The sequence below is a fragment of the Ruditapes philippinarum genome, unplaced genomic scaffold, assembly GCF_026571515.1.
Source record: "Ruditapes philippinarum isolate M1 unplaced genomic scaffold, ASM2657151v2 ctg4891_1_1_1_1, whole genome shotgun sequence".
In the NCBI taxonomy this organism is placed as follows: Eukaryota; Metazoa; Mollusca; class Bivalvia; order Venerida; family Veneridae; genus Ruditapes; species Ruditapes philippinarum.
Genome location: NW_026866488.1, coordinates 47,322 through 75,132, shown reverse-complemented (window position 1 = coordinate 75,132; position 27,811 = coordinate 47,322). Strand labels below are relative to the sequence as shown.

At 32.7% G+C, this 27,811-nt stretch overlaps 2 protein-coding genes across 2 annotated transcripts; both read left to right on the top strand.

Moving 5' to 3' along the window:
- Positions 1 to 2,809: 2,809 nt before the first annotated feature.
- Positions 2,810 to 7,010, top strand: LOC132732630 (actin-3-like). The gene is made up of 2 exons (XM_060719101.1): positions 2,810 to 3,151; positions 5,273 to 7,010. Exons 1-2 carry the CDS (start codon positions 3,029 to 3,031, stop codon positions 6,290 to 6,292), a joined length of 1,143 nt encoding a protein of 380 aa, XP_060575084.1. The 5' UTR covers positions 2,810 to 3,028; the 3' UTR covers positions 6,293 to 7,010.
- A 5,676-nt stretch (positions 7,011 to 12,686) lies between these two features.
- LOC132732631 (uncharacterized) lies at positions 12,687 to 27,176 on the top strand. Its single transcript, XM_060719102.1, has 5 exons — positions 12,687 to 12,831; positions 14,875 to 15,025; positions 17,223 to 17,371; positions 18,138 to 18,285; positions 26,806 to 27,176. The coding sequence occupies exons 1-5, from the start codon at positions 12,768 to 12,770 to the stop codon at positions 26,948 to 26,950; spliced, it is 657 nt and encodes a 218-aa protein (XP_060575085.1). The 5' UTR covers positions 12,687 to 12,767; the 3' UTR covers positions 26,951 to 27,176.
- Positions 27,177 to 27,811: the final 635 nt, after the last annotated feature.

Below are 27,811 nucleotides of genomic sequence, written 5' to 3'. Positions count from 1 at the left end.
ATCATACGGACTATCTGTATGTACTTTCCTGTATAAGTTTATTTTTATATACTATAATTCATCTTACGCAGCGACAGCGTTTTGATTTTCTTCTATAACAGATTGAGATTGATACATATGGAATTTTGCATGAAAAAAAAAAAAATAGAATTGCCTCGACTAGGATTTGAACCATAGGCCTCTCACACCCTCAACGAGACCGCTTACCTCTGCACCACGGCGAAGTTATACATATGTACCTTGAATAAAAACGAATACATTATGTAATTCTAAATTGAGAATTTCCATTTCGTGTTTGTAATCCTTATTAATTTCGAGGTATTTTGTTCACGATAAACCTGTTGTTTAACACTGATGAAAATAATTTAGCGAAAATCTTCTCGCCAAAACAGTCCGACATGTATATATTCCACTACTCGACAGTCAGATTTATTTGTGTACTACGCTCTGGAGTATTCGGTAATCGACATAGCTAAAAATAGCATTTTCATTGATTAAAATGATATTCATGATAATCCGAAGCTTTACGGAAATAGCCGAACATTTTTCATTGGGTAAAAAAGATATTCATCCGCGAAATTTGTGATTGTAACCTCATATTTCTGTTGACTAATCTAAACTTTTAATGCACTGTAATTCGTTAAATGCCTACATTAAAATTATTCTTTCTTTTAAATTGCTGGTTTTTAAGCAGTTTTGAGTGAGAACTACTTTGCGTTGTTAGGACTGTTAGGAAATTTTGTGTTAGACCGTGGATGTTAGCTATGTATTTACTGATCTTACGATCAGAAAATACAATAAACCGTTGGAAAGATTACTAGTAAGTGAATTCGCAGTATTGATCAGACCTCTCCACAGTGTTCAGATTGATTGCTGGCGGCATCTATTTTTGCGTATCTGATTGTAGTGAATGAATCTCATTTAAAGCGTAAAATCATTAGGAGCAGTCTACAAAATTTGTTATGCGCATGCTCCGCTTCAAAATACGACTTAACTTAAACGAAAAATTAACATCGGTACATAGACAAATCGAAAAATATCATTTACGTTATTTAGCGCTACGTTGAAGTTCCATTTCGTTTTAATCTTTTAAACTGTATAAATCGATTTCCGTATTGTTTTATTATTTCATGTTTCGATAAATAGTAACAGTGAACATTATAACTTCAATATCACCATGCACTATTACGTGTACCGAAATTTTGCTGCTCCTTTTAAACTTGTATGACTAAATAACGTAACGGAGATTTTTTGGCGCATATAGCATAAATTTTACTCAAGTTTGATTTTCTTCAAATATTGTGGTTGGAGGCACGCAGCTTTATATACTGTTTATTCCAGTCAAATGATATAAACATTTTTATGTAAAATCTATTTTGTTAAATAATTGTAATTTAAATATTTATCATTGTGCCTTTTATGCAAATATCTTCAAATATTTTCGAATAAAACAAATCTTCCCAAAAGACTGCAGAAAGAACGTCTACCGCATGCTTCCTTTTTTAAAAAAAGGATGCAAAATTTTTGGGGGTATAAAAATTTTTTTGGTACATTTGTTTAATAACCCGGTATATTATACATGTACTTTCACGTGCAAATCTTGGTTATTTTTTAACTGGCTGACTCCTGTAAAATGGATAATCAAAGTATAAATGTATGCAATGCTATCAAAAAGACGTTTTCCTTTTTACAGGCAATCTAGTTGGGAAAGCTTTTTTCAGTTAGAGTAGTTTGGGATCTGAAATATCAGAATTTGAAGAAGAGCTCTGTTGCCCTGCAGGGCCTTGAAACCTAGTACAGTACTATCTTTTATTGAATAAGATTGAGATACCTTCTGAAGTTTCTAGTTGATTTCAGTACTATCACTGATATACATTGTAGTATTGTTAAAAAGTTATTTGTTACATTGTTGTTTTTATCCCACAATACAGCTTGATATTAATGCGATACCTCTACAAAATTTGGTCTATGAAATGGCGAGTTTGCTGGGACGGTGGTGTGTGTTTGGCTGTATAATAATGATCATGTAATAAAAAGAACACTACAAGAGTTGTCGTTTCATGTAATTGTACAAACTAGCCACAGACCGGTCTTAAGAACAGACTTAATTCATTCATCCATAAAATGCATTACTATTTGTGTGTTAGGTTTAAGTACAAAATCTATTTAAGTCAAGAATATTAATAAAGTAAGGTCATGATTACATTGCGAAACATGTCGCATACTTTAACTAAAACATGAGGGCTAAGTAGTATTGGGTTCCCCGAAGGACGGGAATTTTTAGGCCTTATCTACAATTGTTTCCAGCTCGTGCATTAAAGGTCCAAAATATGTAGAGGGACGAGGATTAGCTAGTGGAAGTCTTTGATTATTGATTATCAAGCAGTTTATAGGGTGTTATTTTCTGTAAAATGTTGCTGAGCGACGGGAATCAAACCCAATAAAGATAACACTTTATAGAAATCTTATACTTTAAGAAGAACCTATTGGTAAGCTTATTTGATTATCACTGAAAGTTGGTGTGCTAATTTATCTAAGATGTTGCTGAGCAACGAGCGACTACGGAAAGAAGAAATTGAAAACTGGTATTCTTATCGAGAAGAAAAATTAGCAAGCTTTTTATATGCTATACGTTTATGGCTGTGTTATGCGAAGCAAGCATATGTACATTGTTTCTGTTTATATATAAATAAATGTATATAATTATAATATACAGGTGTGCGGTTATAACGAGACATCTTTTGTAAATCAAGGTATCTTTGACTAACGTAAAATACGAATATTCTGTAATCGATAAAATATGTTAGCTCTGTACGAACTTAATAATCTACTTTCCTTTTGGTTGTAGTACATTTATACGTTCATAAATGTCAAAATAACCTCGTCTAATGAAATATGATTGGTTAAGTACATGACCTAATTGTGGACAGGAGGATTTAATAGTTAAATAAAGATGCAACACGGTGTTTGGAAAAATATATTTTATTTTATTTAGAGAAGACGAATGGATTATTAACTGTTTAATATAATGACTATGAAGCCTACAGAGAAACGAAATACTGTCGTTATTGACCCCGGGAGTGACACACTTAAGGCTGGATTTGCTGGGGACGATTATCCAAAACTTGTGTGCCGTGACCTTATCTTCAAGGTTTGTAAAATAACTGTATACAGTACATTGACAAGTTCGGATGAATAATTCGTAACCTAGTGAACTAAATAATAAAAGTAGTCTACATATACTGTACATAGTCTAGTGAACACAGTTAACTTACATACTGTGACATAATTATCGTTCACACCTCTTTTATCGTGCGTTCCTATTTTCTTAAACTGTCTTATTTTCTAAAGAATCCAAAATGTAAGTTAATTAAGGTATTCAGTCACTGTTGTGAATCGGCTACATAATGATTATCTATAAAGCGTAGACGGTAAACGTATTAAATACAATGAACTTGGATCTAAATAAATAACGATGTATAGATAATTATTACGATACGCTCGTAAGAATTTGTTGAATGTACATAGCTTAATTTTCTACAAAGTTACGTCTAAGATGTTATATATTTCAAACTAGAAATCTAATACATAAGTTGTTTGCACCTTGCATAGAATATGAGATATTTATCATTTAAACTTCTTTTGTCGGAAATGTATATTTTTTTACAAAATTGCATTTTAACGACTTTTTAGAAATTGTCATCCCTTGCAAACATTTAACGAATTGTATAACTCGAAATTTAAGTGCCTAATTGTTCTTCCTGTTTTTTTTTTTTTTTTTTTTGTTATTTAATGTTATCTTAAAATGAAATCGGTTTCTTTACAATACTTAAGTAGATCTGTAGTAGGACGTAGTGTTTATTCATGGTGCATTTTATATCTGCCTGATGCCTGAATAGTCGTTGACTTAAAAAATTCTTGAATGCCCTCAATGTTCCTAAAATTATTTATATCCCCGCATTATCAAAAGCTACAACAGTTTCATAGCATAAATGTTATATGTAACATGTTAAAATACCTTAGACATACATATATTTATATAGCTCCATGTACCGGTAAAGATTAAGGTCCATGAAACTCTTCGAGATTTTCAGCGAGGTTTTAATGTTCTTAAATGCACACATGTTTGAACTAAATATGTATGCGCGTGGTTTTTGTGCTTTAGTAATAGAACGAGCTTCACGTGCAATTTAGATGATTATTTCAATATTTCACTAAAGCGCATGTTTTTGAGAAATACTTAAATTTTAAAATGTAACAAAATGTGACGTGATTTGCATTTTTGGTCTACTGAAAAGTTTCTCCAAGCTTTATAATCATGTTAATATTCATATCATATTGATTTTAAAATTTACATAATTATATGTATATAATAATGTGTCATGTAAACTTTACACTAATATTTCATTTTGTTGTTTGTGGATCCGTGACTATATGACTACATACTCGTACATGTATTGTATAAATTAGTATAATTCTGTTATCATATGTAGAACATAACCCCTTAAACATTGCCTTTTTAGTTAAAAAAACTGTCTTACTGCTAATAGTTATAATATGCATTTACGGATTTTTCTCTGATCAAACATTTTAAGTATAATTCGTACTGTATAATGTATGGTGGCATAATTCTCCCACCAGATAACCATAAAACTAACTGGTTAATTAAGAGGTTATATAGTACGTAGGCAATAACATGCATTTATATCCCGTTATGATCTTTTATTTATTGGAAAAAATACGTAACTAGTTAACCACATAACCAACTAGTTAATTAAGGGGTTAACTAGTTACGTAACTAGTTAACCTCTTAATTAACTAGTTAGTTATATGGTTATCTGGTGGCAGAAATATGTCACCATAATGATAATCAGTTTATAATAAAACAGCTGATGATCGAAAAAGTAAGCTAGATCTATACTACAATAATTGCAGCGTACTTGTTTTATTGTCTTCAGTCAAATGAGATACACTTGTAAAGGGAAAAACATCATAACACCAATCGTTTTAGTTTAAAAAACAATTTTCTTACTGCTAATAGTTATAATATGCATTTACGGATTTTTCTCTGATTAAACATTATAAGTTATCAGTTTATAACAGAGAAGCTGTTGATCGAAAAACAATAATTGCAGCGTTTTTGCTTTTTGCATTTTATTGTCTTCAGTCAAATGATATGCACTTGTAAAGGGAAAAACATCATAACACCAATCGTTTTATTACGTAAACAAGTTTAAATCGTTTTATTGCATACTTTACTGATTATTTATAGGCTGATGACAAACACACTGAAATTGGACCATCGGTTAAAGCAGTTGACATTGAACTTCCGGGTCATAAACAGTGTCGTCTGCTTGAAGTTCACCCGATTGAAAATGGAATTGTGGTAGATTGGGACGTAATGCAAGATGTTTATGACAAGACTATGACAAAATTAGAAGTAAATTCCGAGGAACAAAACGTATTTATAGCCGAATCGCCTTTAAATCCAAATTATATGAGGGAAAAGTTATCTGAAATAATGTTCGAGTATTTGGATGTACCATCACTCTATCTTCAGGACACATCTGTATTATCTTTGCTCAGTTCTGGACTGACGACAGGGACTGTCGTAGAGTCCGGAGATTCTTCCACATACACAAGTGTTGTGTACGAGGGACATCTCATTAGAGAAACAATACCAAAGACTTTCTATGCAGGCAAGTCATTGACTTATTATCTATCAAAAATGATATCTCAGATAAAAAATAAAACATTCACAGTAGATCCGCTGCCATACTCAAAAGCAATTAAAGAAAAGTTAGTGTTCGTCTCGGAAGATTACGAAGCCGATTTAAAGTTGGCAAAATCTACCGATTTTTATGAAAGAATTTACACTCTACCAGACGGCGAATCCATACGACTCAATGAAGAAAGGCTAATGTGTGGCGAGGGTTTATTCAAGCCATCAATGTTTCATTGCAATTGTCCGGGTCTTCACCAGCAAATAGAGAGAACTTTGAACCTTGCCGAACCAGATATACGAAAGTCTGCATGTAAGAATATAGTTTTCTCTGGGGGAAACACCATGTTCTCTGGGATGACAATGAGAATGCAAATAGAGATGAACAAAATATTTCCGTCCGGTCTCGGCGTTAAAGTGAAGGAAATCCCCCACGACGAACGCCGTTACTCGGCATGGTGTGGGGGCTCTATCATGGCATCACTGGACAGTATGAGCTCAAAATGGGTCACACGAGAAGACTATAACGACCACGGACCGGCTGTGATCAATATTATGTGTAAGGATTAAAATGTAGAAAAAACGGGTACATTTTAAATGTGATGTTGTTGGAAACTGACTCCAGATTCAGATAATAAGAGTGCCGTATTTTTATTGATTTTTATTTCTTTGGAATGTGTCTTGTTAATTTTACCAAGCCTTAAAAAGATAGTTATAACGCCTACAGCAGACGATTTTCATCAGATGTTTTATTATCCCTTAAGATTACCATGATATTAATTTGTATTTGATTGCATTTGTGCTGTGTCCTTTTCAATCATAGAATGACATAATTTTATATCCAGGCTGAATATTAAACATATCGAATGATTCAGTACAATGTTTCAGTACAAATTCAACATGTTTTATTGTTTGGTTTTCTTTAGGGGTGTGTATCTTTAGAGATTTGAGCATCTTTTCCAGATACATTGAAGTACCTGACTTTAAAGCTATAACTCTTGGCTCTTAGGAAGTTGAATTATTTCATGTAAGAAAGCTATCCATCTAGCTTACGGAAAGTGAGAGGTTTTGATCTGTTTCCTGTCAGCTCATATGTCCCATTCGCCCATGCAATAAAGCATGGAGGGATATCAATGGTCAGCAAGTGATTTTTGTGGCAACTTAAACAATTACCTTATACTTATACATGATTGTATACATTGTTTCTACTGTTGGTGGGACTAGAAAAAGGAAAATTGAGTTATAATACATAAAAAGACTGCAAAATATCAAATGTAAAAAAGTACGACCATTGATTTTGGCTTGAATTGTTTTTTTGTTTTTGTTTTTTTAATTTAAACGTAGTATCGATTTTAAAATAACATAATTGATTAATTCTCAAAGTAAGGCTTTGAACAAATCGCATATAAGAACGGGTGGCATCAAATAACAAAAGTGACTTACAGACTTGCTAGAATAATACTATACTCAACATCACTAATTTCCTTGTCATAATATCTTTTTTTCTGCTGTGCTAAACATATGACGTTCTTGTTTTATTTTATTTTACCATGGTTTGTAAACAGTGTGTTTCTGTGATCACTTATGCTCAAATCTTATTTCATTTATATATGTATAGCCTTTTTCTCGAGCACTAAGGCTTATTCATTAATAGTTACCGGATATTTTGTGCTATTATTTGCATCAAGTATTATCTTTGTTAATTGTAATTCTGAATGTTTACAAAATTGCCAAACATGTCAAACTTTCATTGAAGGGTTATTTGAATATACGTGATTTTAAGTAAAGTGAAATCGTTTAAATCTGATAAATAATAAACGATATTTTGCTAATACATGTATGCAAACGGATATTTAACAATAGGGCATGCGAAAAATAATTTTTCAACCTATATTTTATTCATGATAAGGTCATTTTATGGTGGGTTTGGGAGGAGTGACTTGATATTTTAAAGTTTACTACTAAAACATGTGAATATTTTAGTTGTTTTATTAATAAGGGAATAAATGTTTTATAATGCGCCTCTTATATGTTGATCAGCTTTATTATATTGTTGAAATTTGTTCCACTTTAATTTGTTATTTCTGATATTTAAAGTGTATACAAGATATAAACATGTACACATAATGCCTTCCAGTCTAGATATTGTTTCAGAAAATGTCAAATTGATTCCATTCATAATATGAGCCGCGTCACGACAAAACCAACATAATGGGTTTGCGACCAGCATGGATCCAGACCAGACCGGATGCGCAGGCTGGTCTGGATCCATGCTGGTCGCAAACGCACTATGTTGGTTTTGTCGTGACGCGGCTCATATTCTGTATGCTTTTCGTTATAATAAACGTTTTTTGTTAATTACTTATTTGTTGTAATTTGAATCACTTTATCAGCTAACTAAAAACAGCCGGCTCCAGTGTGATCACTAAACCAGTAGGTTCTCATTTCCTTTCAAACACCGTCTTCGCCTACATGCCTCCAGATGAGTCCAAATATTTCAATAAAATCAAACTTGAGAAAGATGTACTCAGATGTAAGGAAAAGTAAAAAGTTTCAAAATTCAAGTAATATTTTACATATTATATGTGATTAATGACTGATTTTTCAGTATTTACAACTACACTGTATATTTCTACTGCGTTACTAACGCAGTAAAGGCTATTAATGCATATTATTTTGACCCCTTTTTGGTAATTTACGTGATTTGAAAAAGCCATTGATAATGTGTAAATTGCTTCCTTTTGGTTACTTCACAATATTACACATTTAAATAATTTTTCAAAATTTTCATGAAAATTAGCTTGAATCTGGAGGCGTGCTGCTTTAACCTTTTGAGATCCATTTCAAAAAGTATGAAATTTATGTAATTACTCGTATACAATTCATGCAGTGAAAATTAAATTTGTAGTACGCATTTTTGATAACTGTTAAGATTTATTTTCAGAAAAAAAGTAAAGTAGGAAGTTAACCGATCGGAAGCTTTTGTAAAAGCTTTTGTAACGATATTAAAATTCATTTCGTCACGCATAAAGTCACTTTATTGAGAGTTGTTCGGAGTTTATACTTGAGTTGTTCGGAGTTTATACTTTGCTAGGACTTACAGGTTTTAACTGGTTATGGAAATTATATTTAAAGTTTATAAACTAGTTTTACAAAGAAAATGATAGTACATCCTAAATAATTCAGTGTTTCAGTAGATTTCCATTTCAGAAATTTTAAAGATTATAATTAATAGTTTTTATGTTCCTTCTATATTCAATTGCTTGTTTTATAAGACGCATGTGCGAAATGAGCTGCGAGACTTAAAATTTAACCTGCCTTACTGGCTCAGTCCAGACTTTGTGCAGCAAAAGTTGGACATTGTAGAATTATGTACTGATCATCTATCTATACAGCCATGATTTCCTGTAACATGCATTCCCGCCTAAATATATGAAGCTCTAGCGCACCTGGAATTAGTAAATTAAACAGTGAAGACACACTTTGTGTTGTGTTTTAGTTGTTTATATCAAGACTTAGATGTCATTGAACTATTGTCGATACAAAGTACCAAACATTTCAGACATGATGCTATTTTTCAAAACAAACATTTCTAATACGGCGATACAGTGGAAAAACAAGGACAGAATGGTACTCATCCTCTTATATATTCATGTGACAATGAATACATTTTCAATCAGACCTACCACTGCTGCGACAACGACCTTCTTCGTTTGCAAGATTATTGTTAAGTTTAGTACTGTACGATACATATTGATTCTTATCATACAACGCACATACTTTCCTCTACTTCGGATGAAATAACTATTATTATATTTGAGTCATTCTATACAAAAAAGGCCTCAACATTTAGAACCACAAATAATCCTTAAAAAGGGTAAACAATCGGTTGGCAATGGACTGACATGCCAAAGCTTAAACTGCAAGGCTCAACACTTCTAAATCAAGCATTGTTTCTCAAATTGGTAGTCACATAGATGCACTGCCCAAACCAACGCTGTTACCAGTTCAGAGTGTCAGCATTATATATATAGCACATTCCATAAATCTGTCACTGACTTAATAGGTCTTCTCTAATTGAAAAACTCAGACAAACCCCGTATAAGAGTAGCATTACTTCAGCTGAAACCATGCAACTTATTAACTGATTTCTTAAACCAGAACTTGATATTTATACCATTAATACACATGTAAACAAAACGTATAAAATCACCTTTATACTGATCAAAAGCATTTTTTTATGAAAACATAACAGATGGATACGACTTACCTCCGTGCTGACATAAGGGAAGTAAATACAGTATCAGCTACCTTTGGTAAACGTTTAGGAGTTACATCCCCTGTTATGACAAAAATACGAATGTGTCTCCACTTTACTATGGTGGCTGATTTGGTACATCGCGCGTTGCATTGTCGATAGCGACAACGCAACATAATATCGTTGTCGCCTTTTCGTCTTGTCGATGGCGACAACACGACCGATCTCGACCGAAGCACGCCAATACAAACGGCGCGTTGTCGTGTGGCGCGATGTCGCCCTGTCACTTGGCTTATTAGTCAATTCTTCGATTTGAACCGAGCGACAATGTGACATTGCGACAACACGCCGCACGACAACGCGCCGTTTGGCGTACATCTTTAGCGACAGGACGACTCGGCGAAAGTCCGACAACGCGCCGTTTTTCTGTAAACACTGGAATAAAACATATCCGATATGCAATATTAGTTATCATTTGTACCACGTGTTAGGCTTCTTTTTTATTTCAAGTAGAAATTCTTAACTTGTCTATTAGTTTTATATCTTTGATTACAGAAATAAATTTGAATGCACGTTGTTGAAAATGTACCAGTATGAGCATACGTGATAAAACTATCGAAATATGAATCTATTATATACAGGCTTATCCTGATAGTTCTCAAAAACGCTGAAAACCGTCCGCAACGATTTACAAGATAAATATGTTATTGTCGTAAATATTTATATTTTCTTTTCTTTAGTAATAGATATTAACATGGCCATCCCCCGCCGAATGTGTTTGTTCATTGGAAGAATGTATATGTAGTAGAGCAGAATAATTCAATTTTAAGAGGTCTTTTGGTATGGCTGAAGTGATTACAGATGTGAAACCTATGTGAATACTGATGGCTGAAAATAACAAACGGCAATAACTGAAAAATAATGCAGGGTAGGTTATCATTATTATGTGCTGCACTCCTCCTCAATGAGATCTATCCACCTATGAAGTTTCAAGTTGATACCACTAACGCTTTTTGGGATAAGCTCCGGAAAATAACAAAGGGCAATAACTCAAAAATTATAACGGGTAGAGTTATCATTATTACAGCATAAAAATTATAACGGGTAGAGTTATCATTATTGCAGCATTCCTTTTCAATAAGTAAAATCCACCAATGAAGTTATATGTTGACATCTCAAAGACTTTTTTAGTTTTGCTCAACTCAGGTGAAAAATTAAGTATGAAAAATAACAAAGGGCAATAACTGAAAAAATGTACACCGCACTCCTCCTCAATATGGTCTATTCACCTAGGAAGTTTCAAGTTGATATCTCAAATACTTTTGAGATATGCTCCGGACAAAAATGTGGGACGGACGGAAGGACGGAAGGACATACGTATGTGTGTATGTAGCATGTGCTCATTTTAAGTCACGCAATCTGAATGGCAAACACGATTTTCATAGATAAATAAGCTTTTGTTTAATACAAATCAACTAACAATCACGAAAGGTAAATCATGGGTAGGGTAGATAGGTTTATCCTCATTTATTTCCTGTTGACTCCATTGGTACATTTTATCGACATTTTCGATCTAAAGCAAATAGTAAAGAATGGATAAGGAAAATATACTAGGACCTCTTTTGTTTTTAAATTGTTTTAAAACTTTTTGTTGTGTTACGGAAAATCTTAATTGGAATTTGGAAAAAAAGAAGAGTAAAAATGTGTTTCTGATACCCAAACAGAAAATAAAATCTTTAATGCATAAATATCCATGCATTTTCAACAATAACCTGTTTCATCACAATACACCAGTGCTTGAGTACCTCTTGTACATTTCATCTAGCTGGAATCAAATTTGCTTTAAGTAGGTCAAATTGGTTTATGTTTTCCAAAAATCAATATCTACTAAAGTTGTCACCAAATCATATTAATAATCAATGTCACAAAAATCTCATTTGTGTTTATTACTGAAAAGCAAGAGAATCAAAATTAACTTGATGACTGTAAGCAACTACGAGTGCCATGGTTGAACGTACAACTTATTGATATAATTTGTCAGTTTTGAAATAACATGACACTGTTATAAATAAAATGTTGGCGTGTATTCAATATATTAGATTTAAATTTAAATTTTGTTAAGTCCAAATCAAATATTTAACACTTTAGCATCACTAGCCCAGCTTCTACCATTTTGGGTTGTTTTTCTGCTGGTGGAGGAGGAAGACCTCAGGTGCCACTCCGTGCATTATTTCAGGCAAGAATCCCAAAGCGATGAGGGGCAAGTGCTTTGGAGTCAACGCACTTTTAACCATTGGGCGACGGAATTTAATCAAATTTTAATAGAAAATGGTGAAAAATCGAGTAATATATGGAAACAAGGCGATTTAGTATAATGACTAGAGTTGATACAAACGTGTAAAATATCTGTAAGTATAACATAGATATTTGGCAACCCTGTATATGCTACTTACTAGTAGCTAAAATGCTATAAGAGTAGTAGTAGTATCTCGGACTTAAATTGTTAATATTAATTCCGTGGAAGTATCTTCTTTCCTTTCAATAAAAGTGTAACTACAGACCTTTATATTACAATATAGCATAATAATATTAAAAAATATATTAAACTCGAAGCATGCAATGTGTTTGTTTGTTTGTAACAAAAACAGTAACAAATGTTTTTTTTTGTCCAGCCTTAAAAACAAAGGTATGTCTTACAGGTACAGGTGGTTTAAAACGTTCTGTTTTCAGTTCTGTTGACGGATTAAAACACTTTTCCAATAATTAAAATTTTTAAATACATTTGTAATGATGAAGTCAAAGTACACAAGTGTCATCTTAATAGCGTTCGTGGTTGTGCTTCATTTTGTTGGTAAGTTGTGACTTATTATTATTATTATTCATGTTGTTGTTGTTGTTGTTGTTGCTGCTGCTGCTGCTGCTGCTTTACGTATAGATTGACAGAAATCAAATTATTTCTCTCTTTTTTTCTTTCGTTATCAAAATACACAAACGTTTAAATTATATTAGTCAACTTATACTAGGTAAAATGTGTAAGCAATTCAAAATAATTCTGTTATGACCCGTATGTCTTCAGAAGAAAGAAACGGGATATTATCAGAGTGCAATAAACGTTATATCTGACGGTTAAAGGCACATTACGCCTAAAAAAAGCTATCAATTTTATTTTTTATTTTTTTTATTTCTGGAATGTTGTTGCATTTAAAAATAAATAATTTGCGACATAGATGAACTGTCTTTTGCTTTCTTTGCTCTGTTGGCAAATGGTATAATTATAGGGATTTAGTATTTTGTGTAGAAGTCAAAATATTATTTTGTTTACATTTTGCTACATTTATGACACGTTATTTCACGTTCAGCGCTACTTTCCCCAGTCGTTAAACATCTTCACGCTCGAAATCCATTATTAAAACATTATTAAACACATGTCTGACATTTCTAAAGAGTTTTATAAAAAAAACTACTGTGCTTTTGAGAAATATCATCTACTATATATGAAGAACAAGCCTTTAAATTTAATGCAAAAAGAAAAATTCTGTGTATAAATCCAACAGTACATTATATTTATTTTATACTTATAAATGAAATATTGAAAAATATTAATGAAATAAATGCGTATTTTCATTTACCGTATTTTTATTGTAAAAATTTATTTTTCACTGCAATGAGACATATTTACCGTATTTTCACTGGTGTCTTGCGGGACTACTTTCTTCTTAATTCAGCCAATTCCCAAAATTAATGAAGTCTTTAGAATTGTAAGGTCTAAGGAGAGAGAAAAAGGATAATTATAATAAATAAGTATATAATTATCATATTTCATACCACTCGATGAAAACAAATCCTGTATTCATAGAAAATAAAATCAAAACTTGAATATCCTCTATACTGTGTTTTAGGGTTTTGAGGAAATAAAGAATTATGTTACACACAAGCGTGATCATTTTTCTTAAAAATATGATAATTATGTATTTGGTCTGGTATAAAACGAAAATTCTTTCTCTTTTCAATTCTAATCCTTTTATTTAAAGCTGCACGCCTTCAGTTGAGCCCAAATGTTTCATGAAATTCAGTCTTTTGAAAATTGTATTAAGATTTTAAGAAAAGTTAAAAGATTCAATATTTAATTAATTATTTACATGTTATGTGCAACTAATGACTGATTTTGCAGTATCATTCACTATAATTCTACTGCGTATTCTGCTGCGTTACTAACACATTAGGAGGTATTTACTCGTATGTATATTTTGACCTCTTTTTGGTTATAAACGTGGATTGTAAGTGCCGTTTGCAATGTGTAAATTACTTTCTTTGTTCACTTCACAATATTTTACTTTTAAATAATTTTCAAAATTTTCATGAATTTTATTGCTATAGTGAACTATTTACAACGTATTTGAATAAATTGAAAGTGGTTTCGAGACATACATTCTCGTGTGATCAGTTTAATTTCATAAAAATCTTTGAAAAGTTTTGGAAAAGCTCGATTAATTTAATTTTATGTTTATTTTCAAAGTTTAAAAAAAATCCAATGGTGCAGTCGCACAAATAAGTAATTAGGACTGCAAATGATTCAGGAAATATAATTATTCATGTTATGTAACGCGGTTGAATAAATGTACAGTTAAATATCTTTTTTACAATCATCTGTAAATTCTATAATGACAATTATCAAAATCTAAAATAAATGTAAATGAGACATAACAAAATGTCAGTTGAATAATATACCTACCACTTCAAGGTTTGTTTTACGGCTTTTTTTTATAAAAAGAAATGATTTCGTTGTTAGACCAAACAAATAATGGTAGCGAGATTTCAGACCCTGATGTGCTTATTTTATTGTGTACTTAGTTTATAAATAAGTATAATTACACCAAGGCAACGTTTGTTTCAGGTCATGCACAATCATTTAACTATAAGGACGAAATAGCACAAGGAACTTGTACATCGATACTCACTGGCGGACCGGATCATGTATATGCTGTAAGGAGATCATGCAATTATGGCTCTAAAGAAACATGTGATGCGGTGTGCAGTAAACTTGGGTATATACACAGTTACTTCATACAATAAACAACAGCTTTTAACACAAATATGCCAAAGACAAACCTTGTTTAATCTTTGAATTTAAAGTGATTTACTTCAATTGTCCTCAAATCAATGACTGATGTGGGTTCAAATCCTGACGGCATTCTATATATAGTTTATATGGCGAAGCTTTCCTGTCTGCTTGCGGATGGTTTTTGCCTCCAGCCAAGTACCGTCTCGTGATTAAAAAAATGCACGAGGGAGTATCTTGAGTATTCTTAGTACATTTGAAACGGAAATTTTATCTGTTATTTTAACGTTGTCGCCATGACTTTTCCCCGTTACCCCTCTTCATTACCATAAAGAAATGTTTTCAAATAAACAAACCCTTAAAGGCTCATTAAGCCTAAAAATGCTGTCATTTTTTTTTCAAAAACTTTTCACTTTTGATGTCATGTTAAATTTCCAAAAAGTAACTCATAGCCATATTTCTTCTTTTTGGCAAGTAGTAAAACTCTTATAGTAAATAGCATTCTGTATGGAAGTCAAAATACCTATTCGTTTATCTTTCGCTACCTTTATCACAAATCATTTATTTTTTTATAGGTTGTCAACATCTCACATTTTCTTAATCTATTATTACAAACATTATGAAACACATTTTTTTAAAGCGTTCTACATAGATTTTTTCCCGTTTCTTATGCATTACGTGCCTTTAACCACAGGCAGGAGTATCGGACCTGGGATGAAAATATATGACCAGATTGATAATAAAACCTGTGTTCATCTTGTGTGTATCAGTTCTTATTTTATTAATGCGCGAGTTATTCTAGAGTCACGAAAAACTTTTGATTTGTTGATAATAATGTTTTGTATAATATAGAAATATTTATTTCCTACTAATAATTTCTTGGAACTCAGAGCTTACACATTTATTATAGTATAATTTGCTGTCCTACTTTTTCGACAGCGGTAAATCGTTTCGGCAGTAATTTGCATATTGCGCAATAATACTACGGGACTACAACGTTTTTATCAATCATATACGTTCATATTTTGACTTGGATAACTTAATTTGAAATTGAAAAGGCTAAATATGGAAGATTTTAAGATATCCCGACAAAGTATGGGAGTTTTAAAGGATAAAATTCATGTTTGGCTGTAAATCGGTTTAGGACACTTTGCGCGATTGTAGCCGACGAAATCCCATGTGTAGATGACTTAGCTCTGAACGCGCCTGAGGGCGCGTCCACAGGGAAATCTGTCATTATTTTATTAAATCTATATATATAATATAAACAAGGGATACAAGTCGTGGCCCCGCACTACCAGCACGGGTTCGTAAAATGCATTCACATGTGTAAACTGTATAAAATATCCTCTATTCCATCAAAGTTATTGTATAAGTTAATATATGAACGAGTCATTACCCAAGTTCTACTACAAACACTTCATTAAAACCTGTAACATTGCAGGAAATAGCTAACATTTCAATATTTACATTGTCTGTCAAGTTGTCGTCCATTTTGCAGGTGTGTTTATGTTCCAAGTATTTTCATTGGCTTGATGAAAAAAACGCTATTCGTCGCGGCTATATGCCGTTATTATCCGGATTATTATTATTCATTAGCCAATGAAATTGACAGTTACTAACAGAAGTTGGATTTACGCATTGGAACATACGAGCAACATCAAAATGGAAGCCGAGGATAGAAAGTATCAAAAACAAACATAAAATGTTACAATAATTTGTACCAGAAGTTAATGATTGCATAATTGATGGTGGTGGATAATTGATATTTAACCGATAACATGATTAAACTTTCTTATATGAGCATACGTTTGCACAAGATGTCGTTTTACACGTGTAATTTTACAAACCAAAATTTTACGAACATGTGTAAAAATGAATCATGAAAGGTTATTTTTAATAATATCTTGTCCATGTAACAAAGTGAGTCATTTTTTTTTAATTATCGATTCTTTCATCAATGTCCAATAATCTGTTGTATACTGTGTTGTATTTACTTTTTCATGAATTGAGCAATTTTGAGTTGTATCCCTTGTTATATTATATATATATAGTGGGAAAGAAAAAAAAATGACAGAATTCCCTGTGGGCGTGTCCGTCGCAAAAATGGCTCGGAACTCTTTTAGAAAAATATTTCATCGGATTGATTGTTCATATATTAATCATGTGATTCTAATTGCCAGGAAACATTGTTATAATGCTGTAAACGTCTATCCTGAAGTCATGATAGGAAATACCGAGACAGGAAAGGAGAGCCTTCATGCATATAAATACAACTCATGTACTAATCCAGGTTGTGGACCAAATTATTGTTGTTGCGCTATCAATAAACGTAAGTATTCTCAATGAAATCTGGAAAAAAAACACGTTGGATATTATTTAAAAACTTTCACAGGAATTTAGTTGATAAACTTCATGAAAGAATTAGGTATTGTTTCAGAAGTTCTACCGACAAATCATTGTAAAATCTATTATATAGATACAAACTTGATTGATTGATTATTTCATGTCGTAATTTACACCCGATATGTAACCGAGCCATTATTGTATTTACATGATGCAACGGTTTCCAAATTGAGAAAAAAATGTCAAAAAATAACTTGCCCATGCAGGCAATCAAGTGAATCTTTATGTTGTTAATTTTTGAGCTCGTGTGTTAATTACTTTTAAAATGTATTTCACATTTATGTAAACCCACGTGTATACATCCACAAGTTGCACGAGATCCTCAATTTCTATGAACTCTATTTACTGAACTGTAAGCAACTTTGCCATACTTGTGAATGTGTACGTAAATTGCTGTATAAACGCTAAAGCGACTGTATATTACGATCAAATATAAGTATATAATCTCAAACTGTCCCCTTCGTTAAAAAGAAAAATTAGTAAAAATCCTTTCCACAATTTTTATTCATACCATAATCTGCATACAAACTTCCATGTGTATAAATATATTATATTTGTCAATGTGAATAAATCAGGTTGTTCTCATGTATATGTACCCTACTGTAGAACCTGATTGTAAATAACAGTATATGTAAGTCTGTCTGTCTGTCTAATGACTTTACAAATATAATAAATAAATAATATTTTTCCAGATCCTCTCCCCAATCCAAATGCGTTCAAAGACGAGATAGCACAGGCCACGTGCACTGCCATTTTGCCAGGAGCACACGGTCACGTGTACGCTGTGAGAAGAAATTGTTCTGGCAAAGACACCTGTGATGATGTATGCAGCAATATTTCGTAAGTATACTTTATTGCTTATATATATATATGGCTGAACTTGACTGTATTTTTTGTAATTTTTTACCAAGCCTTGATAAGATATTTGTTCATATTATTTTTAACTAGAATCAGATAAAGGTTTTGCCACATTCTCTGCAAAATCGTCTCAGGCATTATTATTCTTTTTATTTTACCCCCCTTTATCCTGGATATGAGTAAAATCCGTCAATATCATTTTAGGAGAGTAATCTATATAGACTTAAGAAACGTGATGTTCCAGTTCTATCACTTGATATAATCAATATTACATCATTAATTCGGTATAGTAAAAGAAATGACAACTGTCTCTCAGTTCCTGTGTAATATGCACTATTACAATGAGAGACACGTGTTATGTTATCTTTCATTTACTTTTCAGTGTTTAAGTCGTATTAAATCGTGCACATTCTAATCATAATGTATGTATATTTGTGTAAACTAACAAAGAGTTATCCAAACGGCTAGTTTGCACGTGTCATTTTCGTCTAGATATATTCAGTGTTTTAAGAGTTATTGCTCTTGACTTATTGAAAATTTGCGACTTACATCTTGTGTCGCACGTAGCCCAAAGGTAATTGACCTAGAGTCACGAAACTTTACAGAAATGCTGATCAGCATAGGTAATTGTGCACATAGGGATTGTCTTGTGGATCTATATAGTATTTTTAGAATTAATGACTTTGACTTAGTGAAAATTTACAATTTTCAACTTGTGTCGCATGTAACTCAAAAAAGTTTTTGACCTAGAGTCATTAAAATTTAAAGGAATGTTGATCAGCATGTGAAGTTGTGCACCTAGGGTTTTGTTATTCTGCTTTTTTTATTGTCAGTTTAGTTAGAGTTTTTGCCCTTGACTTAGTATAAATTTGCAATTTTCAGCTTATTCATGCATACATGTAGCCTGAAGGTTTACTAGAATGTTGGTCAGCATGTTTACTTATGCACCTTGGTTTTTTTATGGATTTATTCAGTATTTGTAAAGTTCTCGCCCTTTACTTAGAAAAGATTTAAAGTTTTCAACTTGTGACACATGAAGCAAAAAAAAATTGAAATAGAGTCATAAGATTGGCAAAACAGTGTAGTATGGGGGAACACATTTCTAGTCCACCTAAACGGTAAAATAATTATAGAAAATTAGAAAAACAAAATATATCCCTCACTTATGGTGGCTGATTTGTGCCATTCGTGTTTTCGCCCCGCGCCCCCCGCCATTTTAATTTGTTAATTCTCGACTTTTCGCTTGGCGGGGTCGCGGGACGAAAACACGCTAATTAGCGGGGGCGCGGGGCGAAGTTTTTTTTATTAAACTTCGCCCCGCGCCCCCGCCGTTTTATTTCTTAATTCTCGCTCCGCGCCCTCGCGGAGCGAAGTTTTATTTATTAAACTTCGCCGCGCGCCCGCGCTAATTAGCGTGTTTTCGCTCCACGACCCCGCCATTTTAACTTGTAAATTCTCGACTTTTCGCTTGGCGGGGTGGCGGGACGAAAACACAAATGGCACAAATCAGCCACCATACTCACTAGTCTTTAGTTGTAATTTCCAAGAGCTTAAATAATCTGTAGCGTACAGGCATACGGTATTTACCTAGGGTTTCGGAAAGGATATACGGTTAACAGATCGCGTGGTCTACAAGTCACGTGCACCGTCATGCCTCAAGAATTAAACGCGTATCCTGCGGGCTTTAGTGCTCAGGGAATCATGACATTTTTGGAAATGCCTGCTTTGTTTTATGTTTGTTATAAATTAAAAAAGTTAACGAAAACAATGAATTTGATCCAAATAGCTCAATTAATTTTCTGTCGGGAGTAGGACATTTCAGGATAACGTTTATTAGAACAGATCTAATCTATTCCGTTCTATTCTCATTCTATTTTCATAAAATACCGTTTACTGTTCTAGCCATATTGGTTGTTCTTTGAAAATAAAATCTGTTTTTAGGAAAGTGCATGTCCTTTCGAATTTGCCCCACAGAGTTTTCTTATAGATATTGTGGTAATTTCTACATCTTTGAAATTTTAAGTGAAAATTAAAAAATATAGGTGATTGATTAAAAAACTTGTTAATAAGTTAACGATTCCTTTATTAGAATCTAGTGAAAGATGAGATTTGAAATACATTAGACATTCAAAATTATCGGCTTGGAGTTTTCACGGTAATTAGTTTTGGTGTGTAGAATATCAGTATTTTATAATAGTCAGTTGTGACCAAACTTTTTTTCTCTCTCTAAAATATGCTTAGAATTAGATTAAATGCATGAGTTGCTTACAACTTAAATGAAAAAAATATTTTAATGATAATAATTAAGAATAATTAACGATAATTATTAAATATAACAAGAATTTGTTACAGAGTTACCAACGTCCCCCGCCTCGGGAAAGTTTTATATGAAGCAAAAAATTGTGCTATTTCAAAAGATTGAGGCAGGGATCTAAGGATTTTCAGTCCAAAATTATGATCAATAATGGATCTGCAAATGCAACAATAAATTTGTTAAAGAAACAAGAGCTGTCGGTAGGTCAGCAACGCTCGTCTATTCTTAGTGCTCGATAGTAAAAAAAAAATGCTTGATACAGTTACCACCTCCTGTTTACAGGTTGGGGTCATGATGAAGAACAAGTGTGCAAAGTTACAAAGCTATATGTCAATGGACTTTGAAAATATTTGAACTATTACAAAAACTTTAACGTAAATTCTAAGTCGAAAAAGGGGCACAATTCTGTCAAAATGCTTGATAAAGTTACCTCCTCCTGTGTACAGGTTGAGGTCATGATGGTGAACAAGTGTGCAAAGTTTCAAAGCCATATGTCAATGGACTTTGAAAATATTTGAACAATTACAAAGACTTTAACGTAAATTCTAAGTCGAAAAAGGGGTACAATTCTGTCAAAATGCTTGATAAAGTTACCTCCTCCTGTCTACAGGTTGATGTCATGATGGTGAAAAAGTGTGCAAAGTTTCAAAGCCATATGTCAATGGACTTTGAAAATATTTGAACTATTACAAAAACGACCTTGACCCTGGACGTAGGGGTCTGGTTGTTGCGCATGACACATCGTCTTATCATAACAAACAATTGTGCCAAGTTATTTCAAATTCCTTCAATAAATGACAAAGTTATGGACCGGACACGAAATATACCCTGTAACAGACTATGTTAATCTTTGACCTCCAAGTGTGACCTTGAACTTGGAGGTAGGTGACCGGTTATTGCGCATGACACATCTTCTCATTATTGTGAGCAATTGTGGCAAGTATTTACAAAATCCCTTCAAAGATGAAAAAAGGTATGGACCGGACACGACATATACCCTCAAATAGACAATGTTGACCTTGAATGAGCAAGTGCGACCTTGACCCTGAAGGTAGGGGTCTGGTTGTTAGGCATGACACATCGTCTTATTATAACAAACATTTGTGCCAAGTTATTTTAGATTCCTTCAATAAATGACAAAGTTATGGACCGGACACAAAAGTGTGACGGACGGAAAGACGGACGGAAAGACGGTCAGACGGACGGAGCCTATTCCTATATCCCCCTTTTTTCTTGGATTTAGCTCAATACAGGATTGGAGCAGTACCTCTAGACGCTTGCAGAAATCATGATCACAAAATAGACAAATATCGTTTTTTTCGCCGAATTTTACATTTTTCCTTGATTATCGTACTTGATTCGGTGTGAAAAGATGATTTAGACCTGTTTAAGTTCATTCCGTTGGGTTAAAAGACAAGATTTTAGCATTTTATCATTCAAGCGCCTTGTCCGGTATATACCGGAATACGGTATTTAGTGTGGTGCTCCAATCCTTTTTTTAGTCACAGCCTTTTTTCTTTGAAAAGGCGGGGGACAATAATATATGACGCACGACGCGAGAAAACCGGTCTTAATGACACTACAATAAATGTGCACTACAGCGATTTAAATGACGTCACTCTTATTGCGTATACACATGTAAACACGGAAATGCTTTTTATCGTGTGTTATTGTTTTTAAGTGTATTATCGTTAGGATTCACAGAAAAGTTTATATGATGGAGGAGGAGTTAGAAGTAAGTGTCTATAATGTATAATATATGAAAAACACCAACAAAAACATATCATATTTATTAATCAGAGCATCGAATTGATAAATATTTAGTGTGGTGCTCCAATCCTTTTTTTAGTCACAGCCTTTTTTCTTTGAAAAGGCGGGGGACAATAATATATTGACGCACGACGCGAGAAAACCGGTCTTAATGACACTACAATAAATGTGCACTACAGCGATTTAAATGACGTCACTCTTATTGCGTATACTTATTGCAGAAATCATGATCACAAAATAGACAAATATCGTTTTTTTCGCCGAATTTTACATTTTTCCTTGATTATCGTACTTGATTCGGTGTGAAAAGATGATTTAGACCTGTTTAAGTTCATTCCGTTGGGTTAAAAGACAAGATTTTAGCATTTTATCATTCAAGCGCCTTGTCCGGTATATACCGGAATACGGTATTTAGTGTGGTGCTCCAATCCTTTTTTTAGTCACAGCCATTCAGATCTTATGAATGACAAAAAATAATGAATAAAAAACGGTTATAAAAATTTGGCATCAGCCAGGATACGAACTCGATTTATTTGACTGTGAGGCTACAGCATTATCCACTGAGCTATTCTCTCAGCAATTCTTAAGCATGCTAATTAATCAATAAAAGACAATATTTTATCATTATTTTGGTAATTTAACACTGACGTTTACAGTTCTGTACTCACTACTGTACTGTACTGTATATCTACAGTACACCAAGACTAGTATGCTTTGAAATACACAAGAATAAATTAATCGGCAACGTACATCGGTGCCTTTATATAGAATATATTTACGTTGTTTTGATCTTAATTAGATCTAAGTCTACTGTATTGTAGGGGTTTACCAATTGCTTTCATATTTTATAGGCTAATCTAAATTTAGGTTGCTAATCAGCTGCAAGTTACATTAATACTCTTTTTCATAATTCATCTAGAATATGTTTCTATAATTCATTTATAATATGCAAGCAATAAAATAATATATGTCAATCATCATGAAATGAAAAAAAGGTTTTTTTAGATATAATATTGTCTTTTATTGATTAATTAGCATGCTTAAGAATTGCTGAGAGAATAGCTCAGTGGATAATGCTGTGGCCTCACAGTCAAATAAATCGAGTTCGTATCCTGGCTGATGCCAAATTTTTATAACCGTTTTTTATTCATTATTTTTTGTCATTCATAAGATCTGAAATCCCTCTACTCGGATTATTTTGGGAGAACACCTATCAACTCACAAAACAGATTTTTCGAGAGATCCTGACATTGATTATTCAGACGTGAAAAAATTTTACACTAGTGCAACGACAGCACTGTGGGGCCACGTTCTTCTCGCACAAAAAGGTAATAATAGGAAAAATTGTAATTATATGAAAAGAACAATAATGTAGCAATACACTTATAAATAATTTAAACAAATATCTGCCATGCTTGAATTTTTTCCAAGCGTATTTTTTATAAGATTCAATACACTAAAGAATTTAAAAGAATGCATGTGATTTTTATTCGGACGTTATCATGATTCCTATGACCGTGATTACAAAAATCGTTGTTTTAAAACTTTCAAATTTATGTTTTACTTAGGATATTCTTTTTGCAATTTTATTGGAACGTGATCTATATAATGAGTGCATAAGGCGTAGTGTTACCACACGTGACTCCGAGGAAAAGTTTGTCCATCTTACGTTTATCCTGAAATTTTTTTCATTTTGTAGCAAAATATTTACAATGATATAAGGGACAAGATGTTTAATATATACTCTAAACTACCATCTTATACAATCAGATATATATCAGTATTAGGGATATACTACTAACATACTACAACCACTACTTGTCAACTCATATAGTATCAGTACAAATACCAGTACTGCTGCACCAGTATATTTAGTTTGAAAGCAAATAAATACCAGTGCTTTAACATTTTAGGGATTTTACTATCATTTTACCAAGTCTGTACACAGTTAAAATATCAGTCTTTTAACTTGGTCCTACTATTTTCTCTAAGTTAAAAAACTTAATTTGTGTATAGATTGTGTAATTAATTACTTATTGGACTATATTTTAACAAGCATTCGTTATATTTTAGGGCTGGTTGCGTTGGTTAAGACAAAATACAAAAATATATGTATCATGAACACTGTAGTATTGTTAAAAAGCACTTCAAATCGCAGCAGGTAATTAAGGCTTTTCAATATTACAAAAAAAATAATTTTCTTTTTAAGGACATGTTTAGTTGATACGGGGTTCGCACATCTAAAGATTAAATTCCGGTGGCATGATTTAGAAACACTTCAACAGCTGGCCCCATGTTAAAGAGATGTCATCTACAACCAACAGCGCCGTATGTTCCCCCAAGTTGCAGGCAAAAGGGAACCCTTTCTAGGGGGATTTTAAAACCAAATTTAGGGTTTTAAAAGGTAACATAGCAGTTTACTTATTTTAAATGCAAATGTTGAAAAATCAGAATCCAGACTCAGAAAAATCTTTAAAAATAAAATTAAATGTTAATTTTTTCTTTAATTGTTTTAAAAGAAGCTTTATTTTTTTCTTGATTTTGTTTAACTTTATATTACAAGACAAAATAATACTGTTTTTATCCTTTAAAAAGTAATAAGCTCTATCTTTTTAAAAAACTTAAAAAAAATTAACGTCCTGGCCCAGGGTTAAAGGGCGTTTTACTTTCAACACTTTCCCCCCCCGGGGGTAATCCCCAAAAGGGACTTGATTCCATGTGAGGAACATCCGCACTTCCGGAACGTCGGGGGGTTCTACTCAGGTGCCCGTTCGTGCCTGAAATAATGCACGGAAGGGCACCTGAGGTCTTCCTCACCAGTAAAGCTGGAACGTCGCGATATAACTTAAACTGTGTCGATGTGACGTAAACCCAAACAAACAAATAATAAAATTTAAAAAAAAACAACAGAAAAAAACATAAGGAAATGGTTCTGTAATCACATATTAATAGAAATTGTTGTTACATAGAATGTCTCCACATGTATATTTTTCGTGATCAGCATAAAATGTTCGGAGCAAAATATTATGCAGAGGGAATTCGCAACATATATCCAGCTAATACACTAAATGTGAAATTCTGTAACATTTTTTTTCTGGTTTAATTAGATTTATATGTACGGATAGTCTTTATTTACAAAAAAAAATATTTTACACACATTTAACAGTTGATGAAAATCAGTCATGTGACCAAGTTTACTGTCATGCTCTAAAAACTGTCCAAGCTCTTCCGTTCTTTTAACTTACCGAGTTGTGAATGCGCTCCGAATAATGTTGTTTTTTTTATTTATTAAAGCATATAAGGAAATAAGTTTGCGTTATTTTTCATTACGGATATTGATATTTATCATTTTTTCTATTGATAGAAAATTTCCGGTTCCAGTCGAACACACCGGGTGTGGTTATGGGCAAACTAAATGTAACACCTGAAGGCTAGGAATATTTTATTCAACTCTTGAAAGAACACGGATTCCGGTTCAGTTCATGTGTCCGTCAAGCGTTATTACGCATAGGGAATGTCAGCAGTGTCGCGAAGTGTGCGTGTGTTCGTCTGTCAAGACAGTTAATCATATTATCAGTGATAAAGGTGCACTGTTATAACAGCTAAGTGCAGATTTAAATATCCAGAACTGTTGTTTGTTTGTTGTTTAAAATATACGGCCCATTGTTTCTGTTATAAAGAAACTGTTATAAAGAAAAAGAGAACTTTCTTATTTAACTATGTTTTTTTTTTTCATAAGTATTAAACGTTAAACATAGACTTATATACTTTTGTTGATTTATTTCTTTTGGGATTTACCTAATAATTTGTCTCATTTCAATCTATGTGACCCGGGCATACTTAAACCCACCAACACACCTGTACCTTCCCGTTCAATATATATTTGTTTTTCAAGCAGTATATAGTATGAAAAATTCCCGTAAAGATGATGAATAATTTTGTCCACATTAAAGGTATATAGTGTTGTAATGGTTGAAAAAACAATTATTTGCGCCATGTATGACTCGCCTATGGGCGTTGTTATATAACGTTGCTAAGCAACGCTAAAATCGAAATAAGCGGGAAGTCTATAGTTTAAATAACTTAATTACTAACTTCTTTACAGCTTAAACATACTGATGCAGTGAACTTAAGATTTTAAATATTATTGCCGTTTTAAATTTTCCAATTAACAACGTTAAACGTCAAAATTTAATTTTTCGACGTCATTTGCTAACAAAGTGATCAAATATATGACGTTCGTTAAATTGGTATATCTAAATAACTAACCCTTTGATTTGAAAACGGTTTTCACCGTCATATTCAGAAAGAAATTCTCTACAATAATATGTGAAAAACCAAATTTCGAAAAAAATGTCATTAAGACCGGTTTTCTCGCGTCGTGCCTCATATATATATTTGTAATTTTGTGTTTTCAGAAAATCCTGCTTCAACGCACTACACTTGTACAACAGTGCAACATTAGACAATACGGAAACCGGTAAAGAAGGTCTGCACACTTACAGATACAACAGTTGTAAGAACACTGGCTGTGGTCCCAACTTCTGTTGCTGTAGAAAATAGCTCTCAATCGGAACATCCTCGGCTATTTTCTATACCTACGGAAAAAGCCGAAAAGTTATGATTGCTTAATACTAATGGAATGAGCTACACTTTTTAAAAAAATCAGATACACATCGCTCAGATCTATAAACATCAAAAGAGATATTAATTCATTTATATTTATGTATATATTAATCTTAGAAAGAATGTAAGAAAAAGTTGTATAAATGACAAGTTCAAAACAATATTTTGGTGTTTTACATTATCTAGTTAGATTTTAGTACAGTAAAACGCAATTTTCAACTTACAATTACCGTAAATATACAGAAAAAACGTACCTACCAAGGTTCTGTGATCATCATTCCATTGTTAGCTCGACAAAACGATGTATTTACATGAAGAGCTGTCCATCACAGCCGGCGTCGGCGTCCGCCTAAAAAAATTGAGAAGTAAAATATCTTTTACTATAACTTCAAATATACTTCAAATATATGTTCCTCATCATCAACACCAACAAGGTTCATAACTCCAGAATAAAGTATTTACTTCAAAAATTCAAATGCATGTTACTCTACAGCAGCACCAGTTTTTCTAGAATTATCACCCTTGAACTTAGAATTTACCTTCAACTTTTCCCTTTTAACATGTTGTTTATTATTCTTTTTTTTAAATTTCATCAAACTTAAACTTTCTGTTCCTTATCATCAACCAGATTATATCTGACAAAGCTGCACTATTTCCAGAATACTTATAATTTCCCCTAAAAATACACAAAGGATTTTGAAATTTCAAATATTAATACTTATCATCAACCACATCATAATGATATAACAAGGATATAGCTTTAGAGTCATTATTTCTAGAATTATCTGCCCTTTTAAC

What these genes read in the sequence shown, in the direction of transcription:
- LOC132732631 (XM_060719102.1), top strand. Translation starts at nt 12,768, where the DNA reads ATGATGAAGTCAAAGTACACAAGTGTCATCTTAATAGCGTTCGTGGTT. An exon ending in GCGGTGTGCAGTAAACTTGG is followed by an intron (nt 15,026 to 17,222) that starts GTATATACACAG and finishes TCTAATTGCCAG; the next exon opens with GAAACATTGTTATAATGCTG. An exon ending in TTGTTGCGCTATCAATAAAC is followed by an intron (nt 17,372 to 18,137) that starts GTAAGTATTCTC and finishes ATATTTTTCCAG; the next exon opens with ATCCTCTCCCCAATCCAAAT.
- LOC132732630 (XM_060719101.1), top strand. Translation starts at nt 3,029, where the DNA reads ATGACTATGAAGCCTACAGAGAAACGAAATACTGTCGTTATTGACCCC. An exon ending in GCCGTGACCTTATCTTCAAG is followed by an intron (nt 3,152 to 5,272) that starts GTTTGTAAAATA and finishes GATTATTTATAG; the next exon opens with GCTGATGACAAACACACTGA.